Source organism: Mirounga angustirostris, unplaced genomic scaffold (assembly GCF_029215605.1).
Source record: "Mirounga angustirostris isolate CCGP_5_RB_7025 unplaced genomic scaffold, mMirAng1.0.hap1 SCAF_10, whole genome shotgun sequence".
NCBI lineage: Eukaryota > Metazoa > Chordata > Mammalia > Carnivora > Phocidae > Mirounga > Mirounga angustirostris.
The window spans coordinates 4,953,090-4,967,825 of record NW_026991718.1 but is presented as its reverse complement, the minus strand read 5'-3'; the positions used below and the strand labels follow the sequence as shown (position 1 = coordinate 4,967,825).

Here is a 14,736-nt window from a genome sequence, read left to right as displayed (position 1 = left end):
TACTACAGCCAGGAGCCAAATGTGGCTATTACAATTTCTTTTTCCTCACCACATACTTCATACTTTCTATTAGAGAAATGTTCACACAGCTGCAAAATGGACAGAATGGTATTGTGAACGCCCACATGCCCCTCACCAGCTTCAACAATGATCAACTCATGGCTTCCTAACTCCTCTGTACCCTCACCACTTCCCCTCTGCTCCCACACTGGGTGGTTGTTGTTTTTCAAGAGCTTTATTAAGGCATGGGGCGCCTGGGTGGCTCAGTCGTTAGGCGTCTGCCTTCGGCTCATGTCATGATCCCAGGGTCCTGGGATGGAGCTCCACATCCGGCTCCCTGCTCAGCGGGAAGCCTGCTTCTCCCTCTCCCACCCACCCTGCTTGTGTTCCCTCTCTCGCTGTGTCTCTGTCAAATAAATAAATAAAATCTTAAAAAAAAAATAGTTTTAAGGCATATTTTACATATCACAAAATTCACCCATTTCAAGTGTCCAAATCAGTGATTTCCAATAACTTTACCAAGTGGTGCAGCCATCACGATAAATCAACTTGTGGACGTGTCCCAATAAGGTCCCTCATGTCCTTTTTCAGTTAATTCCCATTCCCAGCTCCAATCCCAGGCAATCACTACTGAATTTAAATAAAACATAATTTAAAAAGAATAATAAAATAAAATAAAACAGCATTTAAAATTGTTACTTGGTCTCTCCGGTCACATGTGGAGTGCTCAATGGCCACCTATGGCTAGGGGTTGCTGTTTAATACAGAATGTTTCTGTCATGCCAGAACCTTCTACTGAATAGCACTGAGCTAGAATGTACATGATTAGAAATGAAGAGACAGGGGCGCTTGGGTGGCTCAGTCGGCTAAGCATCTGACTCTTGGTTTTGGCTCAGGTCGTGATCTCAGGGTCATGAGATCAAGCCTCATGTTGGGCTCCTCAGGGAGTCTGCTTGAGATTCTCTCCCTCTGCCTCTGCCCCTCATCCCACTCGTGCACACATTCTCTAAAAATAAATAATTTAAAAAAAATGAAATACAGAGACAACTATGAAAAACAGAGGAAAATTCAACAGGGTATGTGACAAGTCGGAAGAACAGGCAAACGAAGAGGGCAAAGCGCCTCAGGCGCAAGCTGTCAAGCAGAGGAAATACAAAACTTAAGGTGCAAAGCAAGAGAGGAAGAGACTGTTTATACTTAATAGCCAAGGAAAAAGATGACAAAAAAAAACACGAGAAAGAAACTTCCAAAAGCAGGGTCAGGGCCAGGGAAACACAAAAGTAATCCCTTCCTCTAGCTCCCTGCCAGGCTTTAAAGTGCCACACCCTGGCTTGAAAAAGGAAACCAAGAGAAATACTTCACCATCTTTCCCAGTTAGTCAGCCCTCTCTAACTTGGCAACAACACCAGTATGTTTTTCTCATGATGCTTTGTGCTGCTTAACTTCAAGTGAAATGCACAAACCAGATGTCTGTGAGCACTTTCAGGTCAGAGTCTAAGAGCCAGTCGTGGCCACTCTTAAAGTTTCTCCCACGGACTCGTGTACTCTCAGAAACCCCCGGCAGCAAACTGTTCATTTATTTACTCAAACTGCTACGTGCCAGGTACCCTGCTAGGCACTGGAGACAGAACTGTGAACAAGATAAGCAAGGGCCTTTCCCCCCGGAGGTTTACAGTCTGGCAAATTATGTATTTTGTTGCAAAAGTTTATGAAAACATGCAAATTAAGGAGAGTTAAAAGGAACAACAGCTTATATAAGAAATGACATGAAATTTTTGGGGTGCGTGGATGGCTCAGTTGGTTAAGCGTCTGCCTTTGGCTCAGGTCATGATCCTGGGGTCCTGAGATCGAGTTCCGCATCAGGTGCTCCCTGCTGAGCGGGGAGCCCGCTTCTCCCTCTACCCCTGCTGCTCCCCCTGCCTGTGCTTTCTCACTCAAATAAATAAATAAAATCTTTAAAAAAAAAGAAATGACATGAAATTTTTAACTTGCACCAGACCTTGCCGTCTAGAACTCCAGCACAAGCCATTACTATCACTACTTTTTCATATAGCCCCAATCAACACAATTAACTCTGATAACAGTCCAAATGATAGCTTCAACCAGATTCGATGGTCCTCATTTCACTCTAAAACACACAACCAAGTTTGAAGGTACTTCATAATTTGCAGTTCCATCCCCGGAATGGAAGGTTTTTCTGCGCTCTCATTATAATTAAACACAGCCTCTTTCCTTCCTAACCTAAAAATGCTCCAAGAGATACATACCTTATTGTTCTCATGATCTCCACTCACAGCGATGGGATACATAACGTATTTTCCTCCCTGGTCCTCATTTGGGGCACATTCCGCTAGGCCATCCGGATCGTGTTCTGCTCCAAAGTTGTGTCCCAATTCATGAGTTGTTACCAGGTCAGCTTCCTTAAAGGATCATGCAAAGTAAACATTATGACTTAATATCCAACCGTCAGCTGCTGTGGCCAACTAGGCCCTGCTTTTCTTAAATGAGGTCCTGATTAATGCGACCAACAACAGAATAGCAGTAGGACTGTGGGAGTTGGGAGTGTCACGATTGAAGGGCCCAACACAGTGGGATAAAAAACCAACACCAACTATAACGTCATAGCCAAACTACCAGTGTATCAGAAACTAGTATTTCCTATCAATATCCATTCTCCTCTTCTTCCTTCCTTAAAAAATCCTAATCCTGCTCAGGTTGCCAATATACTCTGTTAAAATAGCCACCTTCCCATATTTCTTTGAAGGTAGGTCAGTCACATGACTGATTCTGTCCAGTGAGATATAAACAGAAGCCAGTGGGTGGGACTCCAGAGGTTCTTTTTATAAGGGACAGATGAGGCTCTGTCCTCCTTCCTGCAGCACGAACAGAACCACCTTGTGAGCAGAGGATAAGCATGAGGACAAAGGCCTGTGCTCAAAGGGGCTGAGTAAAAACTGGGAGGATCCTCGCTCCCTGAGAGCATCACTAAGCTGCTGCAGCACCCACGGATGCTATCCATGACCCTGCTGTTGACTGAACCAAACACACCTCTTATTTAAGTCGCTGTGTTGGATTTTCAGTCGCATGGATTTGCTGGAATGTGCCTAACATATTCCTAATGGATATACCTGGGCAAAAACAAGATCCTAAAATCTTCTAGAGGAAAAAAACAGGTCACATACAAAGGATAAAAAATCAGAATGACTTCAGATTCTAACGGTAACACAAAATACTAGAAGACAATGGAGCGATGTCTGCAAATGCTGAGAAAATTTAATTATCAATCAAGTTTAAGAGAAGGTTAAACACAATTACAGATATGCAAAAATCTCAATTTGCCTCTCATGTACCCTTTTCTTAGGAAGCTCCTGGAAAATAGCTACACCAAAATGATGGTATAAATCAAGAAAAAGAACAGGGGCGTCTGGGTGGCTCAGTCAGTTAAGCATCTGCCTTCAGCTCAGGTCATGATCCAAGAGTCCCATTATCAAGCCCTGCATCGGGCTCCCTGCTTGGCGGGGAGTCTGCATCTCCCTCTGACCTTCCCCTCTCCCTCCCCTCTCAAGTGCTCTCTCCCTCTCACTTGCTCTCTCAAATAAATAAATGGAAGGAAGGAAGGAAGGAAGGAAGAAAGGAAGGGAGGGAGGGAAGGAAGGAAGCAAGCAAGCAAGCAAGCAAGCAAGGACTGACGGACGGACGGACATGAAGTCCAGGAAATGAGGGAGTTTGGGGAGGTCTTCAAATGACAGCTACATTGCAGGACTGGGAGCCAAGTAGTCTGCAGAGAAACCACAGGATGAAGGGCTCCAGGAGGGGTGTCTTCAGGAAAAACAATGACCCTGATGGGTCTCAAAAGAAATCTCACAGGTAGCTTTTTATCTTTTTCTTTATATTTTTTATTTTCACATTTCCCACCAAAACACATGTTATTTTTTTAGGCAGAAACAAAAGTACGCATTACTTTTTTTAAAGATACCTACATAAATATATACAACTGAGGTTCTACTACAATAAACTCAAAATCTATCCTTTTAAAAAATAAGAGAACATACCTTTGTAAGGATGGTTTTACCATAATTTTTTGTGCTGGTCAATCCACTATTCAAATAGATATTTTTCTTTCCAATTGGACTATAATAAGCTAGAGGACAAAGAAAATAGAGACAAATTGCTTATTTAATACAGGATTACAATACAATCTAATCAGTCTGCCATTCTCACATATCCACACAACAAATGGAAGACTTACCCTTTGGGCAAATGCCTCCATGACTGTTTGCTCTGGGAGAACCAACATAAGCTAACCCAAGAGTTCCCATATCAAAATCTTGATAGGTGAAAAGATGTGCCAGGCAGACTTTAGATGCTTCTTCGGCTATATCAAAGCTAAATTGCTTTAAGAAAAAAAGTACTCTTAATTAGACTAACAATTGCATCAGACTAAAAGATGTTTCAGCAGACACTGGAAAATACCACATGACTGACTGCAGCTCTACATCAGCAACCACAAAACTGCAGCACTGTGCTCCTTACATACAATTTTCACCCACCTACATAGGTAAGAAGTGCAGTACCATCGAGTCGGGGAGGGGGATGGGATAGGGAAGAACTTGGGAGCTTCTTACAGCAATTCAAAACCAAGAGGGCTGGTTGAAGCCATGCAGCCTGGTCCTGGAGACATGCCAATTCTGGAAGTCTCAGGGCTTGACTACTCCTTCCAGGGGATGTCGGCACCTAATACCAAACAGATCCCTCTAAAGTATTTCAAGGACTCTATTTGGTTTTGTATGTATTTTTTTTTTTTTAAGTTTATTTTTAGTAACCTCTACACCCAACATGGGGCTCGGTATCACAACCCTAAGATCAAGAGTTGCATGCTCTTCCGACTGAGCCAACAAAAACACCTAGGGTTTTTGTTTTAACTTTGCGTTGGTTTTCCAGCCTCCAGAACCGTGAAAAATACATTTCTGCTGTTTAAGCCACCAGTCTGCAGTGCTTTGTTACTGGCACTCCTAATCCTTGCCGAGCCTCTTGAGAAGTGAACGGTGCTGCCTCAAGCTCTGGTGGGGAAGTGGGTCACCGCAGAGACGGCAAGTGGAGTACTGAACACATGCAGCACTCTATGCATCTCAACCTGGAAAAAGAGCTGGTAATATCCTTTAACTCCACTCAAGCTTTGAAAACTTAATTTTTGCCCCGTGAGACTGATGAGCCACACTGTACATGGACTAACCCATGGAAACCACTAGATAAATAAATGTTATAAGCTGTGAATTTTCGGGAACTTGTTAGAGCAGCCACAGGAAACCAATACACCTACTAACATATTAAAAGATCACTATCACTTCACAGAAGGTGATTTTACAACAAAGCGATCACATACACAAACTCAAGACACTAAAATATGTGGCAAAAAGGATCAATCATACCCAGTCGAGGCAAGAATCATATGGCATAGAATGTTTTAGGCTATCTTCAGATTACCAGAATACAGTCACGAAGATTTTTAAATCCTGTAGAAAACTTCCACATCTTCAAGTTATATTTCTACTAATACATTTTCATACTGTTTGACAATTACTGACCTAACAGATCTACTGATAAGTTTCAAAGAAACCTGAACAAAATGGTGTGCAAAAAATGTTTATATTGAGTATACATTTTCTAAAGTCCCAATACTTCAACTAGATTCTCAAAGATATTAAGATCAAGAAGTACCACTTTCTAGCATTTTTCATTTTCACAACTTTTTGGCCCGTCTTGCTGTCTGCCCTGCTCCAGGGATGAGGTCACTGCTGCATCAGCTGGGGTGGGCTGCTCCTGGTTTTCAATGACCTTTCTCAGTGCGCCCCTTCATTGATGCAGACACGCCCCATGTACTAGAAACCACAAAGGGCACTAACAGCATCATGTCTGGGACTCCACCACCTACCTCTAGCAACATCTTCACATCCCAAGCATCCTTTTCTTCATTCGGGTAACTTTTTGCCATGTTATAGTGCCTTTCACCAGGTTTCACCTCTTGTGGAGACTTGAGAATGCGGATCTATACTTAAAGAGACAATATACTTAGAACACTTCAGAAAAAAGTCACAAGACTAAAATAATACTGCACTGTTTTAGCTATTCAAAATAAGATCATCTACCATTCTAGAAAAAATGTTTTAAAACCAAAATTCCGTAAAATTCTTCAGCTCTAATATTCATTTAAAAACAAACTGAGGAGCATATGCTATGGAAAACATGTATGTCAATGACTTATCAATTTATAAATGTACTCCTAAACTCTTATTTCCTCTACATTTAGTTTGACAAAATGAGAACCTGGGTTCCCTGAGCCTAAAATATTCACTCCAACTATAGTCAATGATTCAGAGACACAGAACAATTAGATGTCTGTCACTGCACCCCGTAGAAATAAAAGATTATAAAGAACAGGGGCTTTTCCTTGTACATACAGTAAAAATTCATGTTAATCCTGCTTTAATAAAAAGGGAACAAAGGCTTTCCTCCGAAGGAGATGAAACGTTATCGACCGGTGAGGGTGTTTAGGGCAAAGAACAAAGCCAGGCTCAGCTCAGCCCTTTCTAGCCTCTCCGCTGGCTAGACCTGCCTGGAGGGGTGTAATCTGGGCTGCTCTGCCACCACGTGGCAGGCTCACAGGGGAGGGCTCTGTGGCTTTGGTGGCGGGTGGTCAAGATCAATTCTGGGATGAAACAAAAGCCCACTGTGATTGTACATCTAAATCACACCATCTAATCCATTATCATTATTATAAAGCTGGTATTTCAATCTCCTACACTGCACCTATTTTTCCAAGTGGTTCCAACTTCTTAAGGCAAAACGGAGTTTTATTTATTGGGCCCCTAAAATCTGAACATGATGCAGCTATTTTAGACAAGTGAGGCAGCTTTCTATGTACCACAATGGAACAATCACCAACATATTCGCAAAATGAAAAAGCAAGGTGCAAAAGAGTAGAGCATACCACCATGTGTCAAATACACACATATACATACACATGCTATGCATGCACAAAATCTCTGGGACAATACTTATGAAACTTGTGACATGGATGTCTCTGGGGAAAGGGACTGGTTTGACAGAGGTTGAAGAGACTTACTTTTCACTGGCTTTTGTACCATGTGTATATATTACCTATTCAAATAATAACTTAAAAGAAAATGCAAAACAGTAAAAGAGAATGGAAAAGGGAAAAATAATTCTCTTAGTTTCATACAAGTACTATAAAAGTTTAACATTTATATAGTATGATGCATGATTTCAGAAGTTTTGTTTCTTAATCTCTAAATTCTATACTACAGAACCTATAAGAATATGGTTAATTTAGTACAAAAAGCCTGGAAGAAACAAGAGATAATAATTTACATATTAAGTATCTGTCCAAAGCAATACCCAACTTCAGACGTCTTTTTAATTAGTCTTATCAATTTCAAACAATGTTTACTATGAGATATAACTAAGATGACATCAATACACCATTACTGGATGTGCTCTATCCACAGATTAGAAGAAACCAGAAAATTCTGGGGAAAAGAGATCTACTGGTTCTATATGCATAAATGCCTTACAAATGTACACAGTATTTCTGAGTAAATTTTCTAAGGTTTCAACAATATGTGCCAACATTCTAACTAAAGACATAAAGCATAATCAAAAAAAGTGAAACAATGAAGGGGATAAAAACAACATAAATTCAGAGAAAGATGAGATCACAGCAGCCTAAAAAGGCTTTCTGCCTATAATAAGCCTAAGAACAAAAGACTTCTGTAAATAAAAGACAATCTGTAAATAATTCAAAAACACTATACAATTTATCAGATAAAAATCACTGGCATCTGAAAATTTGTAAGATTAGAGTCGCAGATCAGTTTTTGGGTTCTGAATACAAGTGACAAATATCTGCATCACATCACTCAGCAGAGTAATAAAAGCCACATCCACATCCATTGGTAAATACCTGCTCTATCTGTATTCCATAACCTTTAAAACCCGCATTGTCCCATGAAGTGTTCCGATAGATGTCATCCACTCGGTCAATAAGCTCTATCTGTGTTTATAAAAGAGTGAGAGAAAGACATGTATTACCACTCTGCAACATAATATAAATTTTGCAGGGATTAAAATGGTCAGTTTAGAGAAAATACCACTGTACAAGTTTCCACCAATCACAAAACTAGCATTAAGATGTTATTCTTTGTCATTGATCACACTAACAAAACAATTATTCCTAGTCTCAAACTTAAGAGTATTATTATTAGAATCAAGAAGTGGTACAGTTCATCTCAAATTTTAGGTGATCAATTGCATATGAACCAAAATATCAAGTAACAGGCTTCTAAAAAACTGCCATTTCAATCAACTATAATAATGAAAGTTAAAAGTCAACCAGTGTACCTAAAATTTGCCCTTCTAAGAAGCAGTCCATCTCCACTCCATCTCTCGGCAAGAACCTCAGAACCCTTCCTCAGAAAAAGGTGAGGGGCAGTAACAGATGCTGCTCAACCTACCCCCGGCCCTCACTGGACAAAGTCCAGCACCAAGGACTGGGCAGAGAGAAAGAGGAGTGAGCTTCCACCGGACGGTCCCCCTTTCTTCTGTCCTCTGCTTTCGGATGGCAGGTGAGGTAGACAGAGAATACTGGGTTGGGGGGAGGAGGAACAAGGGTGACTCCAACTACGTAAGAACATAATACTCATTACCCATCTCTTCCTCAGACTATTCTATTGTTCATAAAATGGCTAGATGAGGCTTGTTGTAGCAACCGTGAAGCACATTAGAAATCTAAAAACTGTTCTTTGCTTATAGTAAGTGTAAAACTAAGAAATGCAACTGTTAAGACTGGACCTCTCATTATATTCATATTTGTGGTGTAATGAACAAAAAAGTAAATTAAGACCCCTTAATACAAACCCATATTAAGAAACTTTTTCAAGAAAGAATCTCTCTTACTTAGGAACAAGAACTGCAGTGACTTCACACACTACTCCTACTACCCTCATAATAAATTCTTTCACTTGACACTGGAAGGGTAGGGAAAGAAGGGTGAGGGAGGGTATGAATAAAACAGAGAGAACGGAAAAAGCAAGGCAATGAGAAAGGCGTCTTTTGGGGCCTACACTCTTGATTCATGAATAGCTGCATTCTCTTTTATTCCCTCAACAACATTTTGTCAGTGCCAAGTTATCATGACGAATGAGATCATACTAACAAAAAATGTCCATGAAATGGGATTCCCTTGGCTTTTCAAATTATAATATAAAGGCTCAAAATACCCAGTGTCAATACTTCTGTAATCTTTCCTTTGAATCTTTGCCCTATAGTTAGTTATGACCATGAAAGTCCCATCTACTCCACGAAGTTATATTCCAACAATTAGCTATTTTAAACAAAAACCAAACTGACCATCTTCTCTGAAATATACATATAAACAGAGAATACACAAAGGTTCAGACAAATACTTTTTTTCCCCACTCTGGAGCACCCATCCATCCATACGTCATTGCTATTTTCAAAGAGATCACTTGAATAAAGAAGGGAGGTCTATGTTACGAACTCTCCCTAAACATTAATATGTATAAGAATTCTAATGTGCAGAAAATATTAGTTCAAGGGCATAACGGCTTTTCAAAAATTTGACACTAGAATCTCTACAGAGTAATTTAAGAACCTCAGAGAGCTCCCCATTATTTTAGGAAATAAGAGAGCAACTGGAACAGATCTCATTTCATTACATATCACACCATAGCAGTCTTCTCTTAAATGGAATTTGCCTACCTACCTTGATTTTTGTGTCCAGTGACCTGATCCAGTATCAGATACTTACTAAGTAATTTGTAGTTGTACTCTCTTCCCCTCTGCCCATGTATCTGTAAAAGCGATGATCTGCTACCACCAACAATTTACACGTGTTCTTCATGGGATTAGGGTCAGCTCTTCTCTTCACTCGATGAACAAGCTCTAATATGAATTTGTATGCACTATTAAATCAAAATTCATCAAAACAAGGAGTTTTTTTATAGTAACACTTTAAATCTAGCATATTTTTGAAACAAACATTATTTGAGCTTAGTATCCTTAAAGATATCTTCAACCAAAAAACAATTTGGAGGAAGACAGAAAAGTAAAAAGTAGTATGAGGTTTTAAAATCTTAGAATTCAAAACCAAGGAAAAGGGCCTCCTTAATTTTTAAAATAAGGAAACTCTAAAGTACTTTGTAAAACAATCATCTAATCTATTGTTGGGCTATGAAACTGTCATTTTCTTCTAGAAGTTTACAAATTAAGCAAAGTAGTGGTAAAACTATGAAGATAATCAGACATTAAAAATGAGTTTATGGTAATAGGTCATTTTTCTTATCAAACACCCAATTGAGAATTTATTTATACACTAAAATGTTAGTCATATTTTCTAAGTTTTCAAAAATGAGGATAGTAGAGTATTTCTCCAAGATGGTTAGGTTTTTAAATGACCCTAGAGTGATCTGTCCTGGGGCGCCAGACTGGCAGAGTCAGTAGAGCAGGCGACTCTTACTCTCAGGGCTGTGAGTTCAAGCCCGACATTGGGTGTGGAGATTACTTTAAAAATAAAATCTTTGGAGTGTCTGGACGGCTCAGTCAGTTAAGCGTCTGACTTTGGCTCAGGTCATGATCTGAGTCCTGCGATGGGAGTTCTGCGTTGCGGAAAGTCTGCTTGTCCCTCTCTCTCCCTCTCCCCCTCCCAACTCGTGCTTTCTCTCTCTCTCTCAAACACATAAAATCTTAAAAATTTAGAAATCTTAAATAAATATTATTTGTGTAAATATATATAAAGTGATCTTTCCCAAGACTTTTCCAAAGATTATAAACTTTTCCAAAGATTGTTTTCAACAGTACTTATTATTTTGTCATTTCTAAATATCCCAAACAAAAAATTTTTCCCACCTCTCCACATCCACTTAAACACTATGTATTATCAATCCTTCTTTGATATTTACAAAAAAAATTTCTCTCAGATTACACAATTTCCCTTTTCTGTAGACTTTTTCCAATCTTTATTGTCACCATTATTTTCTAGTGTTTTCAGTTCTTACATTATAGGCAAAAGAATTAAAGAAATTTCTGAATAAAACTCTATTTTCAAGCCAAATTTATAATTACTAATCAAATTAACAACCACCCCTACTGAAGACAGCCATAACGCTTGTTTCTTATTTGAAATATATTTTTAAGTCTTACCATCAGGTGGCTCTCTGTCTACCAGCCCTTTTGGAAGCAACTCTTTATTATCCGCCTTTATATAACCACACACTTTTGGAGACTGTAGACGTGAAACATTCTTGATATCTTCAGATTTATAAACTAAAATTCTTTTGTCTTTAGTATCATTAATTAGTCTCCAAAGTGGCTAAAACAGAAAACATACATAATTGAGATGCAAAATATAAGAATTCTTAAATACTCGATTCTTACAACATCCTTTGCTTTTTTTTTTTAGATTTTATTTATTTATTTGACAGAGAGAGACAGTGAGAGAGGGAACACAAGCAGGGGGAGTGGGAGATGGAGAAGCAGGCTTCCTGCGGAGCAGGGAGCCTGATGTGGGGCTCGATCCCAGGACCCTGGGATCACGACCTGAGCCGAAGGCAGATGCTTAACGACTGAGCCACCCAGGCGCCCCATCATCCTTTGCTTTTAGATAACATTCATTTAAGTAAATGGACTAGTCATTTTATCAAAAAAAAAATCATTTCAGGGGCACCTGGGTAACTCAGCCGGTTAAGCATCTGCTTCGGCACAGGTCATGATCCCAGGGTCCTGGGATTGAGCCCCGCATTGGGCTCCCTGCTCAGCGGGGAGCCTGCTTCTCCCTCTCCCTCTGCTCCTCCCCGCCCACCCCACTAGCGCTCTCAGGCTGTCTCAAATAAATAAAATCTTATAAATAAATCATTTCGATTTTTCTCAGTTTCTATGCTGGTAAATAAACACATGGGTTATTCACCCTTTGGTTTTATATGTATATGAAAAAAGTTATTTTGTACAAATTATGATACATTTTAAAAGATCCAGAAAAGGAAATGCATAACCTTTTCCATCACTCAAAAACATTTATGTAACGCCTGCTGCACACCAACCCCACTCCAGGTGACGACCTACAGCAACAAATGGGAGATGAGCCTTCTGGCCCTATATGCTTCTCATTCCTGTTTCCTTAGTATCTTCTTGCCGTGAATATCTTATACACAGGAGAAAAGACTGAAAACTTGCAGCAATGTGCCTAAAACTCATTCTCTCTTTCAGGGAAAGCACTTTAAAAAAATAATCTTCACTTCCCCTATTGCAAGGTCACAGTAAATCAGAACGAACATATTTGAAAGGTTACCCAATTCAAGAACCAAGTTCCTAAAAGGATGGTGATCTTATCCAAACTAGGCAGCTTGTGAGGAAAGTACAAAAAAAACATTGTATATACACACACACACACTTATATTTTATATATATATGGATATATGAAATCATCCCTCCATATCCATCATGGAAATGAAAATCTAAACCACAAGGACACAATTTCACATCCACCAGGATGGCTGGAATCAAAGATAGGTAATGGCAGGTACTGGTGAGGATGTGGAGAAGTCAGAAGCCTCATATACTATGGAATGTAAAATGGTGAGAATGTGGAGTACAGCCACCACAGAAAACAGTCTGGCAGTTCCTCAAAAGGTTAAAAATAGAGTTACCATATGACCCAGAAATTCCACTCCTGGTATAAACCCAAGAGAATTGAAAATACACGCTCACACAGAAACTTGTTCACCAATGTTGACAGCAGCATTATCCGTAATAGGAAAAAAAGTGAAAACCACCCAAATGTCCAACTGATGAATAAGCACAATGTGGCATATGCATAAAACAGAATATTATTTGGCAATAAAAAGAAATGAAGTGCTGACATAGGTTACAACGTGGATGAACCTTAAAAGCATTTTTTTTTTTTAAAGATTTTGTTTATTTATGTGACACAGAGAGACACAGCGAGAGAGGGAACACAAGCGGGGGAGTGGGAGAGGGAGAAGCAGGCCTCCCGCGGAGCAGGGAGCCCGATGTGGGGCTCGATCCCGGGACCTTGGGATCATGACCTGAGCCGAAGGCAGGCGCTTAACCGACTGAGCCACCCAGGCGCCCCAACCTTAAAAGCATTCTAAGAGAAAGAAGCCAGTCATAAAAGACTACATCTTATGATTCCATTTATATGATGATCAAGCAAATCTACAGAGACCGTGGATCAGTGGTTTCCTAGGGCTAGGGGATTTGGGAGCAAAGGGTGGTGGGCTGCTAAAGGGTATGGTATTTCTTTTGGGGGTGATGAAAATGTTCTAAAATTGATGGTGGTGATGACTTCCATAACTCTAGGATACACTAAAACTCAATGAATTACATACTTCAACAAGTGAACTGTAGAGTATGTGAATTTTATCTCAATAAAGCTGTTAAATATAGTTGACTCTCCCACAATGCTGGGGTTAGAGGAACTGACCCCCCCCATGCAGTTGAAAACCCATCACATGTAACTTTGGTGCCCCCCAAACAAATACTAATAGCCTACTGTTAACCAGAAGTCTTACCAACAACATTCACAGTCAATTCACATATTTTGTACATTAGATGTATTATATACTATTTTCTTACAATAATACCTAACTTCTTTATTTTTTCAGTATTTCTAGGCTACGTGGTTCATCTGCGAGTTTTTTCAAATTGTTGCAAATCTCCAAAAATCTTTCAATACATCTACTGAAAAAGATCTGCATATAAGTGGACCCATGTAGTTCAAAATCCAGGTTGTTCAAAGGTCAAATGTATGTGTGTGGATCTTCTTTCATAATCCACGTATGAGGTAGATTTAAGAAACAATGAGCTGCAGAGCTAGCAGAAACCTCAGAAAGTTACCTAACCAACCCCATTTGGCCTACGAATAGGAAAAGAGAAAAATGTTTTCTTTTGGATCAACCATTTCTAAATTCAGATTAAGAGTTTCCTGATGTAGTCAGTCAGACACAGAAAAAGAGAGCAGGATTTGGGATCAGAAATACCCAGGTTCAAACCTCAACTGTACCTGCACTGTGTGCCTTCAACAAGTAACTTATCTGAAGATAACTTTTTTCATTGGGTAAAGTACTGATACACCTATCTTGAAGATAATGTAAAATAATGAATCCAGTTATATATTAAGATTTCAAGATAAAAGTAGTTACTATTACTCCTAGTAAAAGCAAATCCTATTTTCACCATTATTAACAAGTTGCCAGAAAAAAGTCATCTGATGAATAACTAAATAAGAGGCAAGAACCTCTTGGACCCTAAATTGGGGGTGGGGGTGGAGGGGAATCTATGAAGGAGATTTTGAGGATGACTGGAGATTTTGACTATGCGTTTTTAAATAATATTACAGAATTATTTTTGTTTACTCAGGTGTGTTACTGTTATTGTGGCTATGTAGAAGAATACCTTTACTGTTAGGAGATGCACACTAAAGCACTCAGGGGTGGAGTCATGATGTCTGAAACTTATTTTCGAAGGACTCAGGGGGGGGAAAAGAAACAATAAAGCAAACATGGTATTATGCTACCAGTTAATGAAGGGTTGCAGGGTATTCTATAATCCTTCTGTAAATGTGAACATTTTCAAAGCAAAAAGGTGGGGAGAAAAAAATCATAATTAAAGCTTAACCTAGGC

General features: G+C 39.4%; 1 protein-coding gene across 5 annotated transcripts in view; it reads right to left on the bottom strand.

Annotated features, from left to right (window-relative positions):
* Positions 1 to 14,736, bottom strand: part of ADAM17 (ADAM metallopeptidase domain 17) — a 51,269-nt gene that overhangs the window by 15,244 nt on the left and 21,289 nt on the right. For all 5 annotated transcript variants that reach the window (XM_064571827.1, XM_064571828.1, XM_064571830.1 and 2 more), the window contains exons 5-11: positions 11,239 to 11,407; positions 9,848 to 9,981; positions 7,982 to 8,071; positions 5,933 to 6,046; positions 4,250 to 4,394; positions 4,053 to 4,141; positions 2,268 to 2,420 (exon numbers count right to left, since the gene is read on the bottom strand). In XM_064571827.1, the coding sequence (XP_064427897.1) occupies positions 2,268 to 2,420; positions 4,053 to 4,141; positions 4,250 to 4,394; positions 5,933 to 6,046; positions 7,982 to 8,071; positions 9,848 to 9,981; positions 11,239 to 11,407 (894 nt within the window). The remainder of the gene's footprint in view (positions 1 to 2,267; positions 2,421 to 4,052; positions 4,142 to 4,249; positions 4,395 to 5,932; positions 6,047 to 7,981; positions 8,072 to 9,847; positions 9,982 to 11,238; positions 11,408 to 14,736) is intronic.